At 44.2% G+C, this 25372-nt stretch overlaps 1 protein-coding gene across 17 annotated transcripts in view; it reads left to right on the forward strand.

Annotated features, from left to right (window-relative positions):
• Window positions 1-25372, forward strand: part of LOC132464800 (membrane-associated guanylate kinase, WW and PDZ domain-containing protein 2-like) — a 114455-nt gene that overhangs the window by 58206 nt on the left and 30877 nt on the right. For 16 of the 17 annotated variants that reach the window (XM_060061386.1, XM_060061390.1, XM_060061389.1 and 13 more), the window contains exons 5-11: window positions 227-455; window positions 1097-1176; window positions 18604-18661; window positions 18983-19104; window positions 20646-20828; window positions 22285-22793; window positions 24496-24664. In XM_060061386.1, coding sequence (XP_059917369.1) covers window positions 227-455; window positions 1097-1176; window positions 18604-18661; window positions 18983-19104; window positions 20646-20828; window positions 22285-22793; window positions 24496-24664 — 1350 coding nt within the window. The remainder of the gene's footprint in view (window positions 1-226; window positions 456-1096; window positions 1177-18603; window positions 18662-18982; window positions 19105-20645; window positions 20829-22284; window positions 22794-24495; window positions 24665-25372) is intronic. The other variant, XM_060061384.1, reaches the window with a different exon arrangement.

Genomic DNA, 25372 nt, shown 5'->3' on the forward strand with positions numbered 1-25372 from the left:
TATTGTGTGGAGGGTCTCGTGGTTCTGGGTGTTATTGTGTGGAGGGTCTCTTGGTTCTGGGTGTTATTGTGTGGAGGGTCTCTTCGTTCTGGGTGTTATTGTGTGGAGGGTCTCTTGGTTCTGGGTGTTATTGTGTGGAGGGTCTTGTGGTTCTGGTTCTATTGACCCCTGGTCTGAACGGTTCACCGCTGACCGAGCGTGTATGTCTCCGTGTGCTCGTCTCCAGAATCCAGTGAGCTTGAAGACAAGAGCACGGACGCCTCTGGAGAGGGGCCGGAGGAGTCCCCCAGCCAGGGGCCCTCCTCTGTGGAGCCCACTGCCGAAGGGGGAGAGGCCCCCAAATCACCCCCAAAGACCCCCATAAAGGCCCCTGACACGGAGGACGAGGACCTGGGGCCACTGCCTGACAACTGGGAGATGGCCTACACCGAGAAGGGAGAGGTGTACTTCATAGAGTAAGAGACTACCGTAGAGAGAGAGAGACAGACAGACAGACAGACAGACAGACAGACAGACAGACAGACAGACAGACAGACAGACAGACAGACAGACTACACAACACAAAAGACACCCACAAACCAACATGTATACACACACACAGTACACATCGAATATACACACACACAACATGTATATACACACAGCACACAACACAATAGACACAGACAACACAACACGTATGCACACACAGTACACAACACAACATGTATTCACACAAGAAATAACAAAATAGACAACACACAACACAACATGTATACACGCAAAGTACACAACACAATCACACACACGCACACACCCAACACAACATGTATAAATGCACAGTACACAGCACAATATACTTCTCTCCCTCTATCTCCTTCTCACTCTCTTTCTCCTCCCCTCTCCCTCTCTCCCCCCTCCTTCCCTCCCTCTCCTCCCTTTCTATCCCCTCCTCTTTCCCTCTCTACCCGCTCCGTCCCTCTCTCACCTCCTCTCTCCGGCCTCCTTCCCTCTCTCTCCTCCTCCCTTTCTTTCTCCTCCTCTCTCCCTCTCTCCCCGCTCCTTCCCTCTCTCTCCTCCTCCCTTTCTTTCTCCTCTCTCCCTCTCTCCCTTTCAGCCACAACACCAAAACCACGTCGTGGCTCGACCCTCGTCTGGCCAAGAAAGCCAAACCACCAGAGGAGTGCCAGGAGGACGGTGAGTTACACACACACACACACACACACACACACACACACACACACACACACACACACACACACACACACAGAAAGACACACAGAAACACTTTTTTTTTTTTTTTTCTGTCCGCAATTCATAATAAATGGACATAAGGACATAAACGTTAGAGATACAAAACATTGCTCAGTCATGATCCAGCAATGTGGGTCTGATGACAGTTCAAACAGCAGATAATGGATACACACAACACCTTTTCCTCCAAATGTTTCCAATAATGGAGGATATTGGGCAGTATTTGGCATGTTGTTTTGCCAAATGCCCTTGCTTTTGTAAAGCCAACTATCCAGAGAGCCCTAATGACAAGCCTATGCACGTGGCCCAGGCTGCCAAATATAAGTACCAGATATTTCTGAAGCAATATGCATCGTTTGCATTAACGGCGGCAATTACGACAGGTGTGCAGGCTGAATTTAAGGTCGTGGAATTCTCACTACTCCCATCTCAGCATGGAGGCCATGTTGGACGCGCATGCACACACACACACAACACACGCACACACACACAGAAACACACAGACAGAAACACACACACACACACACAGACCACACACACACACACACACACACACACACACACACACACACACACACACACACAGAAACACGCACGCACACATACACATACAGACACACACAGACACACCCTCACAGAATAGATTAAGCACACAGTTAGCGGTAGCAGAGGTTGGCAGATCCAACAGCAGTAAATCTGCAGCCAGAAGGAACGACTAAATAAATTGTATAGAAATTTTTTGGCAACTTGGTAATCATAAACTTGATATGAGGATACGCCTTCTGAACCATGTTCTAGGTGCTCTTTGCGCTCTCTCTCATTGAATATCCTTCAAGCAAAGATCATCTGCTAAGAATGTTTTGTCGTACCTCTTTTCATTGAAATTGACATCGGAGAGAATGTGTGTGGCATCTTTCTTCTGTCTCCACTCCAGACAGGGAAAACCTGATGGTTCTGGACCACACCGAACCAAATCAGATGGTTCTGAACTAGGGATGTCCCGATCCGATATATCCAGATATCGGATCTGTAAAAAATATGATCTGATCCGCGCAGCGTGTTATGCGCCAATTAGGCGCATGCGCATGAGAGCTAGTGCATGGGATCTGCCTGTTGAACAGCCATGTCAGCAGTTTAGCAGCGTTTCATCCTTAACGAGAAGGCTCTCCTCGGCTGTTGTCGAGCGCCAACACGCGGCCCGAGTGTTGGTGCCACACGCTCCAGCTTGGAATAGAGGCGATCACAGCTTTGCTTGTTTGCGATTACAAAAGCTAACCATTTCGGAAGTTGCGGATGTCCAATCGATTAAAATGATTAAACAAATGGAAATATGATTCATCATATATCGGCCATTTGTGTGTGGGATCCCCCGTTTATATGGCTTGAGGCTGTAACAGCTTAGCTATTCTATATATTATCTCAAATGTATTCTAACTTTGTCACTTTCGATATTTGTTTTACTCTTCAATCTTTTGTTTCCAACCATTTTTTAAATCGCGTGCATGTTTAAATTGTTTACTAATTGAACTCTGTTAAAATCTTGTCACTTGATTTAAGCAATTCAACTTTTCTTCAATGAGATGTTTTTAAGTGGCTAATTGGAAATCATGAGCAAAAGTGCTTCCATATATTTTATTATTTTTATTTATCGGTCTGATATCGGTATCGGCAGATAGCCAAAGTTGCGGTATCGTATCGGAAGTCAAAAAGTGGTATCGGGACATCCCTATTCTGAACTATATTAAGTATGGTTCAGATTCAGACGGGCAAATCCGATGATTCAGAATCAGATGGGGGGAAATCAGATGGTTCTGAACCAAATACAAACATATGCATGAAACCAATCCATTAAAATTGCAGATCGTCTCTGAATATGCTAAAAAATAACAAAAATAACTTTAACGAAGGTCACATAATGACCTTTGTTAAAGTCATTATGTGTTTGCATCACTCCTACCATCCCTGCCCTGCTGCTATGCAAAGCAAACCGATCACTGAGATCTTCAAAACTCTTACTTTAAGGAGCCAATATGCAGCCTACACTTCTATTCTAATGCCAAAAGGTCCCAAACAGCTAAATCTAGGATGAGGAACCAACCAGCCTGAGTCTCACAACCAACGGGTGAAAGTTGAATCATTTCAAAAGCATAAGGCCGACTGCCCTATACTACATCTGGGGCATCATTACAGAAACGTCCTAACTCTGAAATCAAATCCTATCTTAAAGGGACACTGTGTAAAAATTACTCCCATCTAGTGGTACAATTGTATATTGCATTCAAACTAATAGTGCTCGCTTGTCCAAAAACTACGGTGGGCAGTATGTGCCAAGAAGCTGTGACATGACACCTACTAGGCTACCTCATCGAGTCATTCGAGTGATGATGAGGTTCGTGGACAACTGGACAAATTAGATGGACAAATCAGATCAGGTTTATTGACCAAGCATTCTTACAGACAACGAACTTGACTCCAGCAGTTGTGGACTTTCCAACATGACAAATAACTATACAGATGATAAATAACAGTAGGTCATTTAATGTCAGATTACATAAAATGTCATAACATAAAAGTTGACATAGCCTTTGGTAGTCTTGGAGTTACCGATAATCAAAACAATAATTCCCATAATGCGTGCGGCTGAGCACGCATCCTAATCAACGCATTGTAACCCGTTGATTTCAACAATGTAACAGTATTCTAAATACCAACAATTTACATTGTAACTAACGGAATCAAATCAAAATCAAATCAAATCAAATCAAATTTATTGTCATTTTGTTGATTGAACAACAAAACGAGAAGGCGTTTCTCACGGATCAAGATCAACATACATTTCAAACAAACAAACAAACAAACGTCCCAATGATGAATAAATAAATAAATAATAAATAAAGTCCAGTGAGAAGATCTGGGACGCTGGTGCATTGAGCATCCTGACAGCTTGAGGTAGGAAGCTGTTCCGCAGCCTGGTGGTGGAGCATCTTAAGCTGCGATAGCGTTTCTTGGAGGGTAGGAGCTGAAAGAAGCTGTTCAGTTTGTTTACGTCCTCCCCGTCTCTGCTGCTTCCTCCTCCGGGCAGTTGCGGGCACGGTGTCACAGTGTCCGTTAGTATCCTGTGTTTGCGTAGTATGTCCAGATGCCAGCGAATGCCAGTGATGTTACTCGCTCTCAATGTCCTAATGTTTAATATTGTTTCCCTGTCATAAACTACGTTCGTCGTAGGACGTCTCACACTCAAACATTCAATCTCAATCTCACAGATCTCAAGAGGGGCCGCTGCGACTGTGCGCGCTGCCAGTTAGTCGCCCTGGCAACGAGTTTACTTCCTCGTCTCCTATCCTGTTCCTAATTCCTCCTCTCGATCTTCTTTTCCTCCGTATTGTCTTCTTTATCAGAGTTGTTGGTATGAAATCCAGTTGTTCGGGTGATAAATCAACTGTCTCGCAAGCGAGTTGAAGCTCCAGAAGGTCCGCTCTAGCCTAAGTGCGTCTCGGTGGATTTGGATACGTGGTGACCACAGCAGAGAATAAACCTCCATAACTTGATGAAGAATGGCTTTTGAATTCCTCCAACGCATTTGACAGTATCCATAAGTCATAAGAATATTGTCACGATTTAAACTCGACAAAAATGTGAAAAAGTAAATTAAATATGTAGTAAAGTAGCCTTTCAATGACGAGTCGCTCAAACATAGCGCCCCGCATCTCGTTGCCATGAAAAACCATGTTATACATGCTTTGCTTACACATGGTCGTTTTTTTGGCGACGATGATTCCTTCTCCTGTGGCGTGGCATAACTATGGTCTTTCAAAAAAATGCGGTGCATGTTCAAATTTGCCGGTAAAACTCGTCTCGCTAAACTAAGCTCTGTTCCACCGTCACGCTGGCTCAGAGTGAAAACGCGTTTGCAATTCCTGTACGACGTAGTGCTTTTTGACCCTCTCGGCAGCTCATAGACCGGAAGAAAATGGAAGCCTCCATAAAGCTTACCCGTCCTATGTAACCATATTGATATTAATATTAATTATTCTTCGCTCAGGAGGATAAGTGAGATTTTTGGCAGAGATAATTTTACACCAATGAGGACTTATTTATGAATGAATATGTTGATTTGAGGTAATAAATTACTCAAAATATTACATAGTGTCCCTTTAAGATAGGAAGGCAGTTAGGGTTTTTGGTATTGCAGAAGGAGGTTTCCTAACTTAACTCAGAAAGAAATGCTATCTTTTCTTAAGATAGGAATTTAGCCATTACAAGACTTTCCTAAGGAATATCATAAGTTAGGATCCTAAACTCAAAATAACTCTCAATAACTGAAAAAAATGGCAGCAGCACTGCTAATAGGTCTGTATCACATGAAGACAATGAACATCACAACAGAAATGTAATTGCTGAAAGGCTACTGAGACCACATAATGATGTGTTAAATTTTCCTGACCATATTTTAATTTCAGTTTATCATCTGCCAAGACATTTCATTTTTTAATTTGCTGGAACAATTACATCCTGCTCTGGAGTGGCCTGCATTGAGACATGGAGCCTTGCCAGTGGTTGTGCAGGTAGCAAATAAGTTAATTTGCAAAAAACAATAAACGTCTTCTTTAAAAGATAATAAAAAACTGACTGCCGTGCGTTATTCTTCATACATAGGACATTCTGAACCCTAAATACATTGTTGTCCCAAAAGCCGTCATGGTACATTGTCAGGCATTGGAAGTTTGCGTTTCACAGCAGAAACCGTCAGATGTCCTTGCCGGCGAATCAGCACGCAGTATTCAGGTCAGCTGACACGGCTGTTCGAAGAAAGACGCGCCATCTGAGTATCAGAATAGTGATGTTTGTGAAGGCCACTGCTTTGGAATGCCTGTGCATAACACAGCATCCTGCCGTATGCAGGATGGCTAGCCTCCCGGACCCTGAGGGCATGGTGGAAGATGAGGCATGATGGCCTACATGGTGGTGCCCAGAATGGCAGAACTGCCAGAAATAACCAATTTGCACATTATTTTACAAGATAATTAAAAGTAAAACATTGCAGTTGGATTTAAAATATTTAATTAAACAATATAAAAAACAAATATGTTTAACTATCAAAGTTAAATAATTGTACAAATTATTTAATTTCATTGTTCAGATTAATACACAATATTGTTGACTCCATGCTTAAAATATTCCTTAATAAATTAAAACATTTCTTTATCCAATTTCAGTCTCCTTCTCATCATTTAATTTCTCTCGCATCACCATCATCTTCTCTTTCTCCAACTCCAGAAGCTCCGCTTGTAGGCCTATGTGCTTCTTCTTTTGAGCTGTAAGAAGAATTTAAAACTGAATATAGACCATTTTCCTTGAACAGTAGCCTAGTCGAAGAGCGTCATCATGGTTTGTTGGGGAGAGGAGTTATCTATCTGTCGACCCCGGCAAGGAGAGGTCAGCACACCTACAATTCCTAAATAAACAAATTCAATGGGCTCACAAATATCAAACACATTGTATCAAATTGAGTTTTTAATAATTTAGTTTAATTCATTGCAATGGCCTAAATATAATGAAAATGCTGCCTAAATTAGTTATTTGTGTAAAATATTTTAAGATGATTCAGCCTTAATGTTTATAAGCCTATTAATGTTTATCTCTCTCTCTCTCTCTCTCTCTCTCTCTCTCTCTCTCTCTCTCTCTCTCTCTCTCTCTCTCTCTCTCTCTCTCTCTCTCTCTCTCTCTCTCTCTCTCTCCTGAGCTGCTCAGTTTTATATTGCCCCTTTTTTTTAACGTGGAAGATTGTTTTTGCAGTTTGTGCTTTGTTTGAATAATTAGTTTTTCTTATTTCAACTCAATTGTGATTAATCACTAACATGAAATCATAAAATGTTTTGATGGAAACCACCTGGGAAGTTAACCAAGAATGGTATATAGTCTGCAGGGATTGTAGTGAAAACAGTAAAGGGTAAAAGTGCGATGTCATGGGGTCCTTTAAAGGAGATTTCAAAATATCAAGATATATATCGTATATCGTGAAATGGAGAAATTGTATCGGGCTATTCATTTTTTTCCCATATCGCACAGCCCTACCCTGGTGTCAAATGATGCATCTTCTCAATCTCTCCAACTTTCCCGCTCTACCCATAAAGGTCCCCACACTAATGTTCCCTAGATTCTGCATTTTATGCAAAAACTGCACATACTCCAAATATTTTCACAAGCCATACGCCTAATTCAAAACTCTAATAGATTCCCAATCTCCCAAGGAATAAATGGTATCAGAACAGTTCTGAGCCCACACCGTACAGCCTCCAGGGACTCCAACAGGAAACAGGCATATCTCCTAAGCAATAAATCCTATTCACACCAAAACCTTGTCTAGAAGAAACCCCAGAGGGGACCGCGAGAAAATGAGCCACATTCCCTCATGACGAAGCTATAACACTACCATCCACTAAAATGGCCAAAGTTCCTCGCCTGAATGTCAGATTTGAGGGAATGGTTGAAGGTCAAGGATCTAATTGGTCAAGAGGGAGGATTCAGATTGTCCTAAAGAGACAGCCGCCAGAGGTCAAAATGCGTCAAATGAGCTTGAAGGAGCTAAAAGGCGGGGTTAACTTTATACATCACATTTATTGAAAATCACCATCAAACATGAAGTGCAGAAAGGCACTTAGTTTGAGATCCGAATCGAGCTATAGAAGGCAACAGTCAACAGAAAATGCAGTCTTATGGAATGTGTGTCCCCCTGTAACATTTGCTAGGAAATTAGAAACCTCTCCATATTCACCAAGGTTATTAGATCAGATAAAACAATCCTTTATTCATCTGTATCAGTATGACACTTATAGTAGGCTATAACGCAACGTTGTATGTGTGGATGTGTGGAGCTCGTTCTGGACAGACAGTGATTTTGATTTTTGAAGTTTAGGCTTCCCGGACACCACACACGCTACGGTGTGTGTTGAGATGTGGAGCTCCATTTTTCAGCGGCTTAACTTTTTTCTTTTTTTTAACCTTTCTTTTGAAATCGACCTTAACATTTTTGCAATCTTAAAAAATGGAACTGAAGACGACCCAATTGTTCATGGAGCAAAAATTAAAACTCAACTTGAAAAAAGGGGCAACTTTACTTCTGTTTGTTTAGCCTCGCTTAGCAGAAAGACCAAAGAGCCAAGCCTTCTGGGCAGACCTTCCTAAAGCGAAGTAAGGTGCTACATTGCCCTGGATGGCTTCAAACTACAATTTAGTACATGCTGACTTAGTGAAAGAATGTTAATTCACGATGATATAGTGTTTATACTGTAAATAATGTGGAAGCTTGTTGATTACACATGGAAACAAAATTCAATGACACAAATGTGACCACACATTGGTGGGTGTCACACAATTACCACAAATTGACCAAACACCCACACAGAAACGGATTTGCTGGCAGAAGCGGTTAAAGCGGCAAACTTGACACACAAGTACCGGGTCCCGGTGTTACTATATGGTGTAAAATTCATAGCAATAAGGGCAAAGATGTCAGAGATATAATTCTCCCGACACTTGAACAGATATACTGTAACTATATATATAGTTGCAATCAACAATGACAGGGTCCTAATGTTTGATGGGTATGGTGGTCGCTTAATGATCAAGGTCAAGGTCACACCACTATACTACATGGACATGTTGACTGCCAAAGGCAGGTGACACTATATTTTGAGAAGTATAAGTCTTCTGTGCGTGGAGGTGTGGTGAGCTTGGTCGGTATGGTAATATGTCATTGGTATGCCTTAAAGCTGGTTAATGGAAGTTATCAAAACAATCAACAACCATGTTTCTAAAGCATACTGTGTCAATACCCACTGTAAAAACTGGCGCTTGCAAAATTAAGTGTGTACCGCTTTAAGGCCACTTTGAAGTGGCCACTGAAAGGCAACTTCACACAAATAGAGCCAAAAAATCGGGAAATAAAAATAATACTAGCCAATACAAGTTAGGCTTGGATTTCTAAGACGGCTAAAAATAGGAGATACCATAGTCTACCCATGACAAATTTCCAGTCTCTATCAAAAACAACTTAGTTTGCTTATCTAAAGGAGGCCTCTCTCCGATGCTGCCTGGGCTTGTAAGGGGTAAATAAATAATTTTCCACATTGATGGTGGATTTTGTCAATGAAACATGATTGAAACATGGTTGGTCATGAGTTTGATATGTTTACTTCTGGTCAACATGCAATTTTACTTGGAGACCGTTGTTTTTGAGGTTATTACCCCCCTAAAATATAAACAACTAATAGATGTCTGTCCCTCTTTTGGCAAAAGTTTGTATTCAAAACTAGAGGGTATTGATGCAACTGCACACCTTGATATTATCAGCAACCCATAGTCACGTACCAGAGTTCAAATAATCACTGGCTTGTAGCGCTGACTTCTATCTAGAGTGGTCGATACATATAAACCATAATTCTAGGTTTAGAAATGTAGTTTAGCACTATGGATGAAGGCTGTTGCATTTATCCGCTGCTGGTGAGAAGAGAAACTCAGAACTTTTGTTCTTAGCATTTCAGTTGGTTGTGCTAATCCTAACTGTGTTATTGTCAGTAAGTAGTGGGGGATCCCTCATAGGGCAGACCATTTTCAAAGACCCCCTCATAACGCGACACAAATGTAATCATACAGGCTCCTATCTATTTGTTCTGTAAGATGCTTTTGAACTCTTTAATGCTTCAAACATTCAGTGCTAATACCACAATAGTGTTACATAATCATTGTATTGAATCTCCACATTGAGACGAGCTCCGTGCTTCTTCTTCATTGCAGTCAAAGTTGAGAAAGATGACTCATAAGTAAGTGGGAAATTGAAGCAGTACCTGCATGGCCTGTGCTGTGAGCTCAGGATTCTCACGTGAGAGGGAGGGCCAAAAGTCTGCATGGCTCACCTGCTGGAATCAGAGTCCGATCGCAAGATGAGTCCACCAACTCATCCTCTGCTTTGCTAGAGAGGCTTCACGATACTGCTGGAGCAAAGGGATCTGGCACCCAGTCCCCAGTATCCGTATTCACATCCGCCAAGTACAAGGTGAAGTGCTCGCTGAGTCCAGTGAGGTGAGAGTCGGCTACCTCTTTCACTGCAGCAACAACCCACGAGAGAGCCACCTCCCTTCAGAAGGGTAAAGCAGGGTGTCATGGCCCGCATCCATCTCTCGAAAAAGTTGCCCAGACAAACCTGACTGCAATGCCCTCGACCTCGTCACATTGGCATACAATTCACAGATTTCACTTTTAGATTTACTGCCTTTATTCAAGCAACAACACCACTCTTTCGGCCCGTCATTGCTGCCGCTCCATCAGGGCAAACAGCCACACATTTCCCCCAACTCAGCTCATGAGACTCAACAAAGTCATTCAGTAGGCTGACCAAACGTCCTCTTTTCCCCGGACATGTCCACTTTTTACGTCCCGTCCGGGGCGTCCGGGGGGGTTTTATTAATTGATGATAATGTCCGGTTTTCGGACATTATCTCGTCGCATATTTGTTTTTGCCTCGTCGCATATTTGTGTTTCTGGGTCTTTCACATAACCTACTAGTTATTACCATTGTATATGTCTATGGTTATTACGGCCTTCCAAGTTCTGGAAATGGTATCTCCCTTACGTTCCACCTTCTTGCGCGAGCTGACTGTAGAGAGAGTCTGTCATTGGGCGACCGATCTCAGGGTTGCCAGAGCCACGATAATTATCCTCCAAATACGACCATTTTGAGCCTTTGGTACGTTACTTTGCCATTTCCAATCTGGCAACATTGAGCACCTTGCCGCTTCCACTCTGTTTCCGTGGTCCTGCTAGGGCCCTCTTCGCACAACAAGAAGTCCAGAATGGCTCAGACAAGAAAAGCGCGACTACCTGTGCTGTGCTAGCAACATCAGTTGAATCATCCAAGTGGATGGAAAACTCACTGACTAAACTAAAACTAAACTCACTGCGACGAAGTCTCCCCAGAAGCTGCGATAAGAAGACATCCGGTTTAACATAGTTTAACGTTACGCAGACGGGAGTAATGACGATAGCCCAACCACTTTCTCCATAAATACGGTATGTTTATATTTTGTAGCAAACTCTTCACGGACCCCCCACTTTGAGAACCACTGGCCTAGATCACCTGCTCGGCGCAGCAACCCTTCCACTCTGTGCCACCCATCACTCTCTACCTGCACTGACCTCAAATTGATGGGAGGACTTTGGAACTGCTAATCAGCGGTCAAGAAGGCAGACTCCATCTTGGCCTACGAATCCCTCAAGACAATCGACTTCCTTGCGCTTACATAGACTTGGATCGCTCCAGAGAACTATGCCGCTCCAGCTGGCCTCTCTACCGCCTAATCGTTCTCACACAACCCAAGACCATCGGGGCGAGAAGGAGGGACTGGACTCATCATCTCGCCGAAGTGGTCCTACCAGGTCCTTCCACTCGAACACTTAACCAGATCTGCATTTGAACTCCACACTGTCAGTGTCACCCTTCCTACCAGCTCTACATTGTGGTGATCTACCGTCCTCCAGCTCCCCTTTGCGACTTCTACGATGACATGGATGCCCTTCTCAGTCCTGTGCGACTTCCACATCCTGCCACATAACTTTTTTGACACCTTTGACTTAAAACTCACCCCTTCACCTCCGACACAAAGGGCCGGTAACCAACTTCACCTGATACTCACGGGGTTGTGCGGTACCCCGGTTCTCTCCGTTACCCCGCTCCCTGTGTCCGACCATTCCTTTGTTGCTTTTTCTCTCCCCCTCCCTCCTCCGTACTCCTCACATTGTCACCCCCGCGGTAACCTGAAATCTCTCTCTCCCTCTACGTTTGCCTCAACTGTCCTGTCTTCACTACCATCTCTCGAACCTCCGACACTCTGCTATCCTCCCTCTCCTTGGACTCCCTCTGTCCCTTCCACTCCAGACCAGTGGGCTCCTTGTCCAAACCCTGCCCTCTTAAAACTGGTGTCCCTCAAGGCTTTGTACTGGGACCCCTTGTGTTCTCCCTATTTACCAGATCCCTGGGCTACGTAATCACATCACACGCTGGCAGCACTCAGCTATTCCTCTCTTTCCCCCCCTCTTACAACACCCTGATTGCACATGCATCTCACAATGTCTGGCAGACGTCAGCACTTGCACTACTGCCCATCACCTAAAGCTTAACTTCAACAAAACTGATGCCAGGAAAATTGTCCTCACATTGAACTACTGGTCACTGTCGAGAACATTGCTGTATCTCCATCACCAACTGCCGGAAACCTTGGTGTGGTACCGGACAATCAGTTGTGCTGCACCGTGAACATCATGGTGGTGGCCCGATCCTGCAGATTGGCCCTCTACAACATCCGCAGGATCAGACCCTTCTCACAAGGGAAGCAGCTCAGCTCCTGGTCCAAGCGCTCGTCATCACGCACCTTGACTACTGCAACTCGTTCCTGGCTGGACTCCCTGCCTGCACAATTAAACCTTTTCAGCGTATCTACCGCCCGCCTCTTGTTCAACCTACCTAAATTCTCCCATATGACCCCCCTCTTCAGGGAGCTCCACTGGTTCCCTGTATTAGCTTGTATCAGATTCAAGATAATGGTACTGGCATACACGGCAATCAATGGAACTGCCCCTGCCTGTGCCTACTTCCATGCATTGTTCAAATCACACACCCCAGCTCAAAGGCACCGCTCGTCTACTTCAGCTGCACTTAGTCTACTGCACTTATTGTATGTCTTATTTAGTTATAGTACTTAATTAGTACTTAGTTATGTAGCATCTTATCCTAGCTATCTTTGTTGTATACAGGGAGTGGGTTAACCTAGCGATTGTTAGTGCTTTGCACTTGGTTCTATGAAACATTTTGATAACATTTGCATAACACCAGACCCTACAAAAACAGCCTGAGAATGTAGAAAAATAAAAACTGAAACGCACACTACTGCTGGTTCAGGATATTTTTTGACATGAACTCGTTAAGAGCCCTGGGAACAGTTTTAAACTGCAGATAAAATGGATAATACGGTAACCAAATCAAAGGTTATAAACTGCAATAACCATGGGCAACATTTGGGACTTGGAAAGAGCAAAACGTGAAATAAACATCCCCAAAAAAGCTTAGTGCCTCTGCCATTGAGAAACTAAATTGCCGCTCTGGTGACGCTTAGCTAATGTGATTAGCAGGCCAGAGTATCCCAGAAACATTCAGAATGGAGCTGCCCTGATTGGTCAGAAATTAGGTGGGAGCAATCTTAGCACAATATCCACTCCTACACATCAGTCAACTTGAAAGAGATAGTCTTACGCTTTAGTCAACCAGAAACTCAGTCAGTAATAATAGTCAGTAATTATAATAATAACAGTAATAAAAAAATCTTTTTCTGTACATGTATAGCTGTGAACTCATTTATTGTAATTTAATGAATGATATGTACTTTTAGGGTTATGATAAGACCTATCTTTTAGCGTTCACCACAAATGACTCTTAAAAGCAGTGCCAACATTTGAATAGTTTTCTAACCATTCAGCGAACGAAAGGCAACAGGCTGATTATCATTCAGGGCCCACTCAATGACATGCAGAAGCATCATCAACACGCCCACCAAAGTGGTGTGAGAAATACAGACTTTCTACTCCTCATTCACATCTAAGGTAATTTACATTTCCTATGGAGAAAATACCTCAGTGGTAGTATTATTCATGAGATTTTCAGGGTACAATTGTCAGGATATGTTGTTCTCTCATCAGGAGAACATCAGGACTTACACGTGTGTCTGAAAGCAGCTAGTGTGTGAGCATTTGATTACATTAAAACTGAGTCAATTTATGGGTAACCGGGGTATTTGTTCAATGGAAAGTGTAGTATACTATGCATGCAAATCAATTAATAAATAGCTTTAACTGTTATTCAGGGATGAAAAGTGCATTGACTTTTTAAAAAGCATGGCAACTACTATTAAAATTGAAAATAGTTGAAAATAATAATCATCATTGAGATTCATCTCTTCAAGTGTCCTGGCAAAGACAGGCAGCAGTAGCCTACAGTCACACATAGCAACGCACAAAACATAAGAAAAATAAAACAACTAAAACTGTCCACAGGGGGGAAGGGGGATATCAATATCGCAAGACATCAAGTAATATTAAGTTTGAGCAACAAAGTGTAAAGACATTTCGGGAGGCTCAAAGAGGAGAGTAATATTACATTTGAGTAACAAAGTGTAGTCTTGTGGTGGACTCTATGGACATAATTCACCATACTGTGTTATTGACATGTGTTCGTTCTGTAATATAGGGACGATGTCTCTTTAAGATCACGTGACTTGTGTTTTGATATGCCAGTTGGCGCGACAAAATGAACGACCCGCCATTGCATGTCGAGGTGAGAAATCGTCTCTTCACTTCTTTGATCACAATTTCTACAGTCTATAGACAGAACGTCTTACCTGGGGGAGTTTGTCGACGGCTACGCCGTTAAAAACAGACGGAAGGGGGGATATCAATGTCGCAAGACATTGCAGGATGCAAAATGATATTGCCGTTGTCGGACACCAAGACGGACCTGGCCAGAGAACCCTCCCCCCTTTTCCCCATAGTGGAAGCAGTCTTAGTTATTTTATGATTTTCCTTATTCTCCTGAGGAATCAAGAAATAAAACGTTTCGACAGCGTTCGCGCGTGCTATGTGTGTGTGTGTGAGCTGCAGGCTGCTTGGCACATGCTCACTGACCAACTTGGGTAACTTGTGCGATTCTGTCAAAATCTTGCCTACAGAGAACTAAAATCTCTAAAATGAGCCTTGCAACTTTGTTCTATCATGCTCATCAATATATTGATCTTAGGTGAGAATAAATGCACCATCCGCAGTCCGAGTCTCCCAGTGTTGACTAAACACTGAAATGCTGAACCAATGGCCTTAAGCGTGAAATGTTAAGCATCCGAACCAGAGTAACACGCAGACAAACACTTAGTACATGCAGTCTAACACAATACAAACAAATACGCAGACACAAACGTAGTACATGCAGTCTAACACAATACAGGCTAATTTATCCAATAGCTCAACACACCCTTAAAGCAACTGCATGTGAACTCAATAAACCATAAATAAATGCACACCTCTGAACTCAGAGCCCCTCAGATGATCTCTTAGAGGCTGGAAATGAAGAGAGGATGCTGCTCTCCGCTCAGACGGGGAGGAGAAAAGCCACAGTTTCCAGTGTTGGTTACCATGGAAACTGTCTCCCTATTCATTTGAGGGGGAGGGTGGATAAGCTCGGCAGACATTTAGGGTGCTGGAGACGCCCAGTAGGAGGGAGTTTGTGTGTGATGTATTCTATGGCTTCACAGTAAAGAGGAGGGTTATCTGGGGTCACAAAAGAGATGGAAATCAGCCAAGATAATCACACGATAGCACATTAACAACCCATAGATGCACACAGATACATGCACACACTAAACGCCAACACTTATACGCACATGCCTCTTTGAAGGGATTTAGCACGCTCAAATAAAACAGACAGAAAACACTCGGCCAAACAAAAGGTTTGGGTGTGCCTGTGGGTCCATGTGTCATTGAAGTGAAGTTGATGCCATCTTAGTGACCACTACAGACTAACAGGAGTCAGTCACTACGCTCTGTTTACACGGTTCAATCAACACACACCTGGTGTCAGTACTATGAAGGAGGTAGTACTATAGAGTGGTAGCACTATAGAGAGGTAGGACTATAGAGGGGTAGTACTTTTGAGGTATAGTCTTAGGTAGTACTGTGGTGTAGTACTCGAGGTGTTGTACTAGGTAGTACTGAGGTGTAGTACTAGGTAGTACTGAATGTTAGTACTAGGTAGTATAAGGTATTACTGAGGTATAGTACTAGGTAGGGATAGACCAGGGGTCGGCAACCTTTTGTATCAAAAGAGCCATTTTGGCCCATCTCCCGCAAAAAATATTTTTTTTGAGCCGCAAACTTTTTAATTCACCCCCTCCCCCTCCGGAGACGCTAACGCTGCGCACCGCACAGACATTTTTTGTGACACTCTGTAAAAAAAAACGAACTTTAATGCTGTAAACCCTTCTCGCTCAGTATTCGTTCGTGCAATTGGCTGTCAACGGTGGATGCTGCTGATTGGCGGCTCACTGGCATGTCCCGCCTCCTGCCAATGGCAGCATCTAGGCTACTTCCTGATGCCAGATGCCAGTTAAAGATTTAACTCCTACTGGGATTAGCCACCTGCAAATCAACAAAGCTTTGTCATTCACTCCCCCCCTCACGGTAGCGCAATTGCGCATTCATTGCGACCTCTCGTTTAGTTGACGATATATATAAAAATATTTTTTTTTTTATTTTTTTTAAGAAAACTGCAGGGAGCCACGGCTGAGGGGCTAAAGTGCCGCATGCGGCTCCGGAGCCGCAGGTTGCCGACCCCTGGGATAGACGATATGGCCTAAAATCCATATTACGATATACATTGCAGCCTCTTGCGATAATGATATATCACCATATAAAAATCATAATAGAACCATTTCAGAACAGGTTACATAGACCCTAAGGAAAGCCAAACTGCTAAATGTATTTAAAAAAAAAAAAGGGACATGGTATGTAATTTTGAGAACATTTATTGTGCAACACTGTAATCATACAACATAATGTTGCAGATAAATAAAATGCAAATACATTAGCTGCAGAGACTTTAACAAAGAAATAGAGTTAATAAGTATAAGTATTGGGTTTCTTTCCTTGAGTGCAAACCGTTTTAAAAGGCACGACACTTAGTTAGTTTAAGTCCTTGGTTCTTAAATGCCACCCAATATGCAGAGAACTGTTGTCTTTTTAATCAAGGAACAGATACTTTTCTGAAAATTAGGGATGGGCATGATTAATTGATGATCAATCATTGATCGTTAAGAATTTTGTCGATCCTGTGATATGTTTTATCAATAAAAAGGAGGTTGTGTTCCATATTGTGAGAGCAGAACAGCCAAGTCGTTGCTTGGCTGTTTAATATAGATTTTGTCTTTTGAATTGTTTCCCGTGTTTAGTGCGCACTAAACAAGTTTTGTCCCTTGGTGCGGACCTTTTGTAGCCTGGCTCCGCCCGCCTAAGTACTTCCGCTCAATTTGAATTTCCCTTCAGTACTAGGTCTGGACCTGCTGTATGTAATTTGGTTTTCTGGAAGAGGAATGTCTATTGGATATTTGGGTCCGATATCCAATAGACATTCTGTCTCCTCTTTGCTCCATGTCCAGGCACGACTCATTTTCACCCGACGGTCCGACAAAAGCACATAAAAGATATGATGGAAAACACATAAAATTGCTGATTCATCACATTCAACACATTCCGAGTCAGGTTGAGGGAGAAGGAGTTCGACCGGTCCGCAGATCAATGTATATCACGCTGGATATCCATGATTGTTTACTTTCACCTGCGTTTTTCCCCCCTTTTTTTCCTTTAACGCTTTCCCCCGCCCCAGACCCTTTTGTCCAATGATTTAACGTTCTTTGCACACATGTGGGTTTGTTGACAAATTCTGGGACTGTTGTGAAAATGGCAATTTGAAAAGGAACTGCACCAAACCAAAAAATTAACATTGGATTTTGATCCGGACCAAAGAGTCCTCAACATGCATTATCTCGATAAAATTAAAATCTCTATCGTATGCCATTTTTTATCGTTTATATCGCATATAGTTTGTATCGCGAATTACAAGTACTAGGTAGTACTGAGGTGTAGCACTAGTACTAGTAAGTACTGAGGGTTAGTACTGGGTAGTACTGAGGTGTAGTACTAGGTAGTACTGAGGTGTGATCCGTTGGCTGTTGCTACATCGATGTCTAGGCTCTGGTGTATTGAGAACTCTGACCTCATGCAGCTGGCTGAACCGAACCACTAGTTAGAACCAGTACTAGTTAGTACTGAACACTGAACTGATGCACCGGGCTTAACCTAACCACTAGTTAGTATTAGTACTAGGTAGTACAGAACTCTGACCTCATGTAGCGGGCTGAACCTAACCACTAGTTCGTACCAGTACTAGTTAGTACAGAACACTGAACTGATGCACCGGGCTTAACCTAACCACTAGTTAGTATTAGTACAAGGAGTACAGAACTCTGACCTGATGCAGCGGGCTGAACCTAACCACTAGTTAGTATTAGTACTAGTTAGTACAGAACACTGAACTGATGCATCGGGCTGAACCTAACCACAAGTCTGTTTTGTGCCTTCTCTTTTCTCCTCACTCTTCATCGCTCTCTCCTATACCTTGCCTTCCTTTTCCTCTCCTCCTCTCCTTCTGCGCTCCCTCTTTCCTTTCCTTCCTTTCTCCCCTCTTTCCTTCCTCCTCTCTCCTCCGCTCTCTTCAATTAGAGCTTCCATATGGTTGGGAGAAGATTGATGATCCCATCTATGGGAGCTACTACGTAGAGTAAGTCTCCCCGTCCCTAACACTGCTGTGAGGCAGCGGGAAAATATATTTGTCATACATGATATGTTATGATTATGTTATGAATGAAGAATGGGTATCTTGAATGTGTAATGTTTTACATTAGTTAATTTTCCGTTTGTTTAAAAATTCATTGTGAAACGCTCTTGTTGTTAAGACAGCAGTTCTGCTGTTAATTAATTTGATATCTAAGTTTTATATCATTCTTATGTATTAACTGATTTACAGGTCAATGAAGTGAAGGTTCTAGGTAAGGGTGATGGAGGGTGATCTAGGTGATGGAGTTGATTTCTTCCCTTTTAGCCACATCAACAGAAGAACACAGTTTGAGAACCCGGTTCTGGAGGCCAAGAGGCGAGTGGATCAACAGCAGCAGATCCAGAGCCAGGGTCTGTCCTCTCTCCCTCTCCCCAGTATCTACAGAGGTACCAACCCCCTCCACCTCCATCATAGGGTCTGTCCTCTCTCCCTCACCCCAGTATCTACAGAGGTACCAACCCCCTCCACCTCCATCATAGGGTCTGTCCTCTCTCCCTCTCCCCAGTATCTACAGAGGTACCAACCCCCTCCACCTCCATCATAGGGTCTGTCCTCTCTCCCTCTCCCCAGTATCTACAGAGGTACCAACCCCCTCCGTCTCCATCCTAGACCCTGACCTCACATTCTGGTTAATAACCTTTTGGGGGGGGTTGGTTTGCCTCTAGACATTTCTCCCTTCTTCTCCCTCATCAGTTGAATCAATCCATATTTGGCCCATTGAGGGCGGGACTTGAATGACTCGGATGTGGCTCATTAATAGTCAATCCTTAATAACTTCAAATATGAAATCTGCCCGTCTACCAGGCAGGACTTTGTAAAATACATATTTTGAAGTTAAACTCACCATGAGGTATCAACTGAACAAAGGATAACTTCTTCCCATTGGCTGAATGTTGGCATGCCACTGCACTCTACCCAGCAGTGTTGCTCCAATGTTGGTCAACTATTTATAATACATCTAAACATAATACTTATAGTACTGCATCATGCAACATTTATTCTTAAAGGGTTTGTTGTGTACTGAAAGGACTGCTATTATGCTACTATGGTGCTTGTTCTCATGATGCCTGGCTCCCCGCCCATGAAGTTATTCTGACTGTAATCACTCCAAACCAAACCCTACCGTTAGACCTGGCAGCGACGGGGCATGCCATGTGCTGTCTGCATGCAGCTGGCCTCAAGGCCTCAGGAGTGCTTCTAACTCTTCTTCTTTCCTTTCCTGGTGATGGTTCCTCCAGGATGGTGTGTTTTCTGTCTGCATGCTCTTGTGCAGCGTTAGTACTAGTCTTTCACAACGCAGACGTTTTTATTGAAACTTTGCACCACAGACAAACCCCCTTTTTAGTTTCATGATAAGTGGGAGTGGGCTACCCCGTTCAAAGCTGTGTGTCTTAAGTTGAACTTAAGTGGATCGTGTTTCCAATGAGAGTGATCATACAGCTGCGCTATAACTTCCAGCACTGCTTCACAGCTTTAGCAATCAAAGCCCTTGTGTTAAACACAGAACGAGAACTGACTGGAACCCTCTGACGTGTTGTCTTTCTACAGCTGCTGTGCGATACGCCCTGCTTTATGTTTGAAGCTCTGGAGCACCCGAGTCACCCTCTGAATTCATCCATACCGCACTGGAGCTTGTTCAAGCATTATCAAATTAAACCATTGATCAGAAATGAAATGTGAAGAATTACAACGTCAACTAAATTATAGCAGCAACTCAGAGCTTATCGATGCTGTGGCCTTTAATACTTTTAATAATCCCTATTAACTAACATTACATAGCACCGAGATACCTGTACCTGATGCATCATGGGAAAGAAGTACAAGAAATGTCCAACTAGTCACAAATCAAGCGTCCTGCTTACCTCCCTCCTCTGTCCCCGGCCCCTGCCCTCTCCCCCTGGGTGTGGGGGTGTCTCGGGGTCCACAGAGAGGCCGCTGTTCACCAGGGACCCCACCCAGCTGAAGGGCAGCTTCCTGTCCACCGCGCTCCACAAGAGCAGCATGGGCTTCGGGTTCACCATCATCGGGGGCGACGAGCCGGACGAGTTCCTGCAGGTGAAGAGCGTCATCCCAGAAGGCCCGGCTGCGCAGGACGCCAAGATGGACACCGGTAACCCAGGCAACCATATGGCAACGTTCCTCAGAGCTATCCCACATCATAAACATACATGGTCCCACACAACCGCATGGGAGCCTGCTTCAGCTTTTACAACTACATTCAATGTGTGTAAAATGCTACAACATGCTGCAACATGCTACATCATGCTACAGTGTGCTGTTCGCGCTACAACATGCTACAACATGCTACATCATGACACAGCTTGCTACAACGTGCTATAGCATGCTCCAACATGCTACAGCATCCTACAATATGCTACAGCATGCTACAACATGCTAAAGCAAGCTATAACATGCTACCACATACCACGACATGCTACCCCATGTAATGACATGCTACCACAAGCAACATACATATCATGCACATTATCTGGTGTAAAACTAGATAAAGAAACAGTCAAATACCAGTATGGCGCACACTGAATCCAGCTTGTGTAAATGAAAGCAAAGAGCAAGGAGAGACGAATAATGAGATCTATCGGTTCAGGGCGACACCAAGATGTATGCTTTGTGTTGTATATACATTTGTATGCTGAAAAAGTATATCAAAGCCGTGGGCGAGCTTGCACACACTCTGTTCCTCCTTGATCCACACAGCTACAAGCGTTGGTCATGGTCGTCTGGTCTTCATTTACTCGTAGACCCCTCGCAATGGTCGGTTTCCTCTTCCCATCATGCATTGCTCCCCCAGATCATTACCTTGATCAAATTAAAACATATACAACTTACCCTTCAACCTAAACACAATATAAGACTTACCAAGTGTATGTACAGCCTCACTCTGAAATAAGTCCCTTGGTCAAGTCCCCCTTGATCAAGCAGAGCGGTGACGTCCCTACAAGCTACATTTCCTGAGCATTTCTGAGGCTTAAGCGCATCTTTCTGCTTTAGTCTGAAATCCATCTAAGAAGCAAAACCCCCAAACACAGACGGTAAACTGTTGGGGTTCTGTGTGGATGGTACGAACGAAGCACTACAGTATGGTGTAGTGCTTGAGCTGATGCTACGGACACACACACACACAGACCACACACACACAGACCACACACACACAGACCAGACACACAGACCACACACACACACAGACCACACACACACAGACCACACACACACACAGACCACACACACACACACAGACCAGACACACACAGACCACACACACAGACCAGACACACAGACCACACACACACCCATGTACTCACAAACCAGACACACACACAGACCACATACACACAGACCACACACACACAGACCACACACACACACTGACCACACACACAAAGACCACACACACACAGACCACACACACACAGACCAGACACACACCGACCACACGCACACAGACCACACACACACTGACCACACACACACACTGACCACACACACACACTGACAACACTGACCACACACACACACTAGTTACCAGCTGCCTCCTCTTCTCTCCCCAGGCGACGTGATCGTCTACATCAACGACGTGTGCGTGCTGGGCACCACGCACGCCGACGTGGTCAAGCTGTTCCAGTCGGTGCCCATCGGCCACAGCGTGACTCTGGTGCTGTGCCGGGGCTACCCGCTGCCCTTTGACCCCGAGGCCGGGGCCGCCGCCCTCACCCCCATGGGGATGGAGCAGCGCCCTCTGGTGGTGAACGGGCGGGGCGGCTACGACCCCTACCTGGAGTACCTGTCTCTGAGCTCCCAGCTGCCCCCTGTGGGGGGGTCTCACCCCGGGGACACCCACCTGGACGGCTCCTCGCTGCCCCCCACCGCCCCCGGCCCGGCCCCGTCCCTCCCCCCTCACGACGACGACGTGTCCATGACGTCGTCGGGGCCGGTGGGGGCGGGGCCAGCGGCGGGGCCGGGGGCGGGGGCGGGGCTCCTGACTGTCACCATGGTGAAGGGGCCGGAGGGGTTTGGGTTCACCATCGCCGACAGCCCCACAGGGCAGCGCGTCAAGCAGGTAGACCCCCACCACGCCTCTTATTAGTGCACTCATTTAGAATGCCTGCCCTTGTGTTTGTTGGTTTGGTTTGTTTTTGTTAGTGTAATCCTTATTCATGGTCATCTTTGAATTCTAATTTCATATAATGGTTATTGTTTCATTGCTGATGTTAGGGTCAATGAAAGCATCACAGCTCCTTCAATGTACCTTTGAAATCTGCTCAATGAAGCCTTTGATTCTAACGGGTGGTTGCATTGTTTTGATCCAACTACTAACTAACCCCTGGAGGCGACCAGACACATTGACTTTACATTAGGGATACATCAACTGTTAGTGAACATGAGCAGCACTAACTGTTATTAAGGGTAGGGTTAGGGGAGGGGGGTTAGAGTTAGGGGAGGGTTAGGGTTGAGCTCCTGAATGACTTTCTTATAGTCCTGGAATCTTGCCAGAAAACCTGCTAAACTGGAAGTCATTTATAAGTGAGGTAATCCCTGTTTAAAGATCCTGATTGATGATCAATAATCCCTTGTATAGTTCCGTATTGTTGGATCTATACTAGGGAGCTGTGTGTGCTTCACAGTGTGATGTAGAATAACCGGTCACTCACACTCAAACAGAAGGGTGGAATAGTAATCATTTATTTATTAAATGTAAAAGTGCTTCCTATTAAAACAAGGAAACAAGGAGATAATAAAAGCCTGAATAGCATACAAACAAATTGAATTACAGCTTGAATTAAGTATAAAACATTGGTCATTCGTGTGGATAAATATATTCCAATGTTTACTGAAATGTGTTCTCATTCAACAAAGTAAGAGGAGATATATTTAACTACTTCTCCTATAATATACTATATACTAATATACTATCTATAACTAATCTGTAAATACTTAGTCATCTAGCAAATAATGGACTCCTTTACAGCACATTGTATTATTTTAAGATATAATTGAGGATATAAGGAGCAAGTCAGGGTTATGCTGGTTCCCTGTTGATATAGGTGTATAGGTAGTCTCTGGTTCTCTATGATATAGGTGTATAGGTAGTCTCTGGCTCTCTATGATATAGGTGTATAGGTCGTCTCTTGTTCTCTATGATATAGGTGTATAGGTAGTCTCTGGTTCTCTCTAAAATAGGTGTGTAGGTAGTCTCTGGCTCTCTTTGATATAGGTGTATAGGTAGTCTCTGGTTCTCTATGATATAGGTGTGTATAGGTAGTCTCTGGTTCTCTTTGATATATGTGTATAGGTAGTCTCTGGTTCTCTATGATATAGGTGTAAAGGTGGTCTCTGGTTCTCTATGATATAGGTGTATAGTTGGTCTCTGGTTCTCTATGATATAGGTGTATAGGTAGTCTCTGGTTCTCTATGATATAGGTGTATAGGTTGTCTCTGGTTCTCTATGATATAGGTGTATAGTAAGTCTCTGGTTCTCTATGATATAGGGGTACAGTAAGTCCTGGTTCTCTATGATACAGGGGTACAGTAAGTCCTGGTTCTCTATGATACAGGGGTACAGTAAGTCCTGGTTCTCTATGATACAGGGGTACAGTAAGTCCTGGTTCTCTATGATACCGGGGTACAGTAAGTCCTGGTTCTCTATGATACAGGGGTACAGTAAGTCCTGGTTCTCTATGATACAGGGGTACAGTAAGTTCTGGTTCTCTATGATACAGGGGTACAGTAAGTCCTGGTTCTCCTCTTGCCTCTGGGTGCAGGTCCTGGACCCGGGCTCCCAGGGGGCAGGCGGTCTGCTGGAGGGGGACCTGATCCTGGAGGTGAACCAGCAGGCGGTGGCGGGGGCGGGACATGGCCGTGTGGTGGAGCTGCTGAAGGAGTGTCCCGTCGGCGGAGAGGCTCAACTGCTCATCCAGAGACCCGCCTCAGGTGAGATGGCTGCTTTGTTTACTGTCTGTATGTTTGTTGTCTATTGCTGTTGTCTCTATTCTGTCTGTCTGACTTGCCGGTTGGTTGGTGATTAGGATTGTAAGAAAGGGACATTGCTGCCATTTGCACAATCTGAACAGCAGAAAACATTCATGAAGTCTTGGTCAGCTGGAACTTAAACAATCTTACCAACCTCCTGTTCCTGTGCACTCAAAAAGGATTGGTCTGGCAAATCGTCCTCCGGTCGGTGTTGAGAGTCAGACCAAGATTTGTTGGTGTTTGTTTGTAACCCGTCTGTCTCGGAGGCCTCAAGGTCAAGGACACTTTTCGTTAAGTGTGTTTTTACCTAACCCTTTTGTACTCACACAACCCCAGAACATCACATCACACCTAAGACAAGTTCTGTAATACTGCATGGGAACTGACCCCAGAACAGACCCAGTAGAGAGGCACTAGTGCGTGGGAACTGACCCCAGAACAGACCCAGTAGAGAGGCACTACTGCGTGGGAACTGACCCCAGAACAGACCCAGTAGAGTGCTCTATCCTCCCACAGGGTTTATATCTTCAGCTGACAGATGGGATTAATTCATGACCCATAGCGACCTGCCTCCAGGAGACCTTAATGACCACTGAGGAGCCTCCAGGAGACCTTAATGACCACTGAGGAGCCTCCAGGAGACCTAAATGAACACTGAGGAGCCTCCAG

Source organism: Gadus macrocephalus, chromosome 9, assembly GCF_031168955.1.
Source record: "Gadus macrocephalus chromosome 9, ASM3116895v1".
Classification (NCBI taxonomy): Eukaryota; Metazoa; Chordata; class Actinopteri; order Gadiformes; family Gadidae; genus Gadus; species Gadus macrocephalus.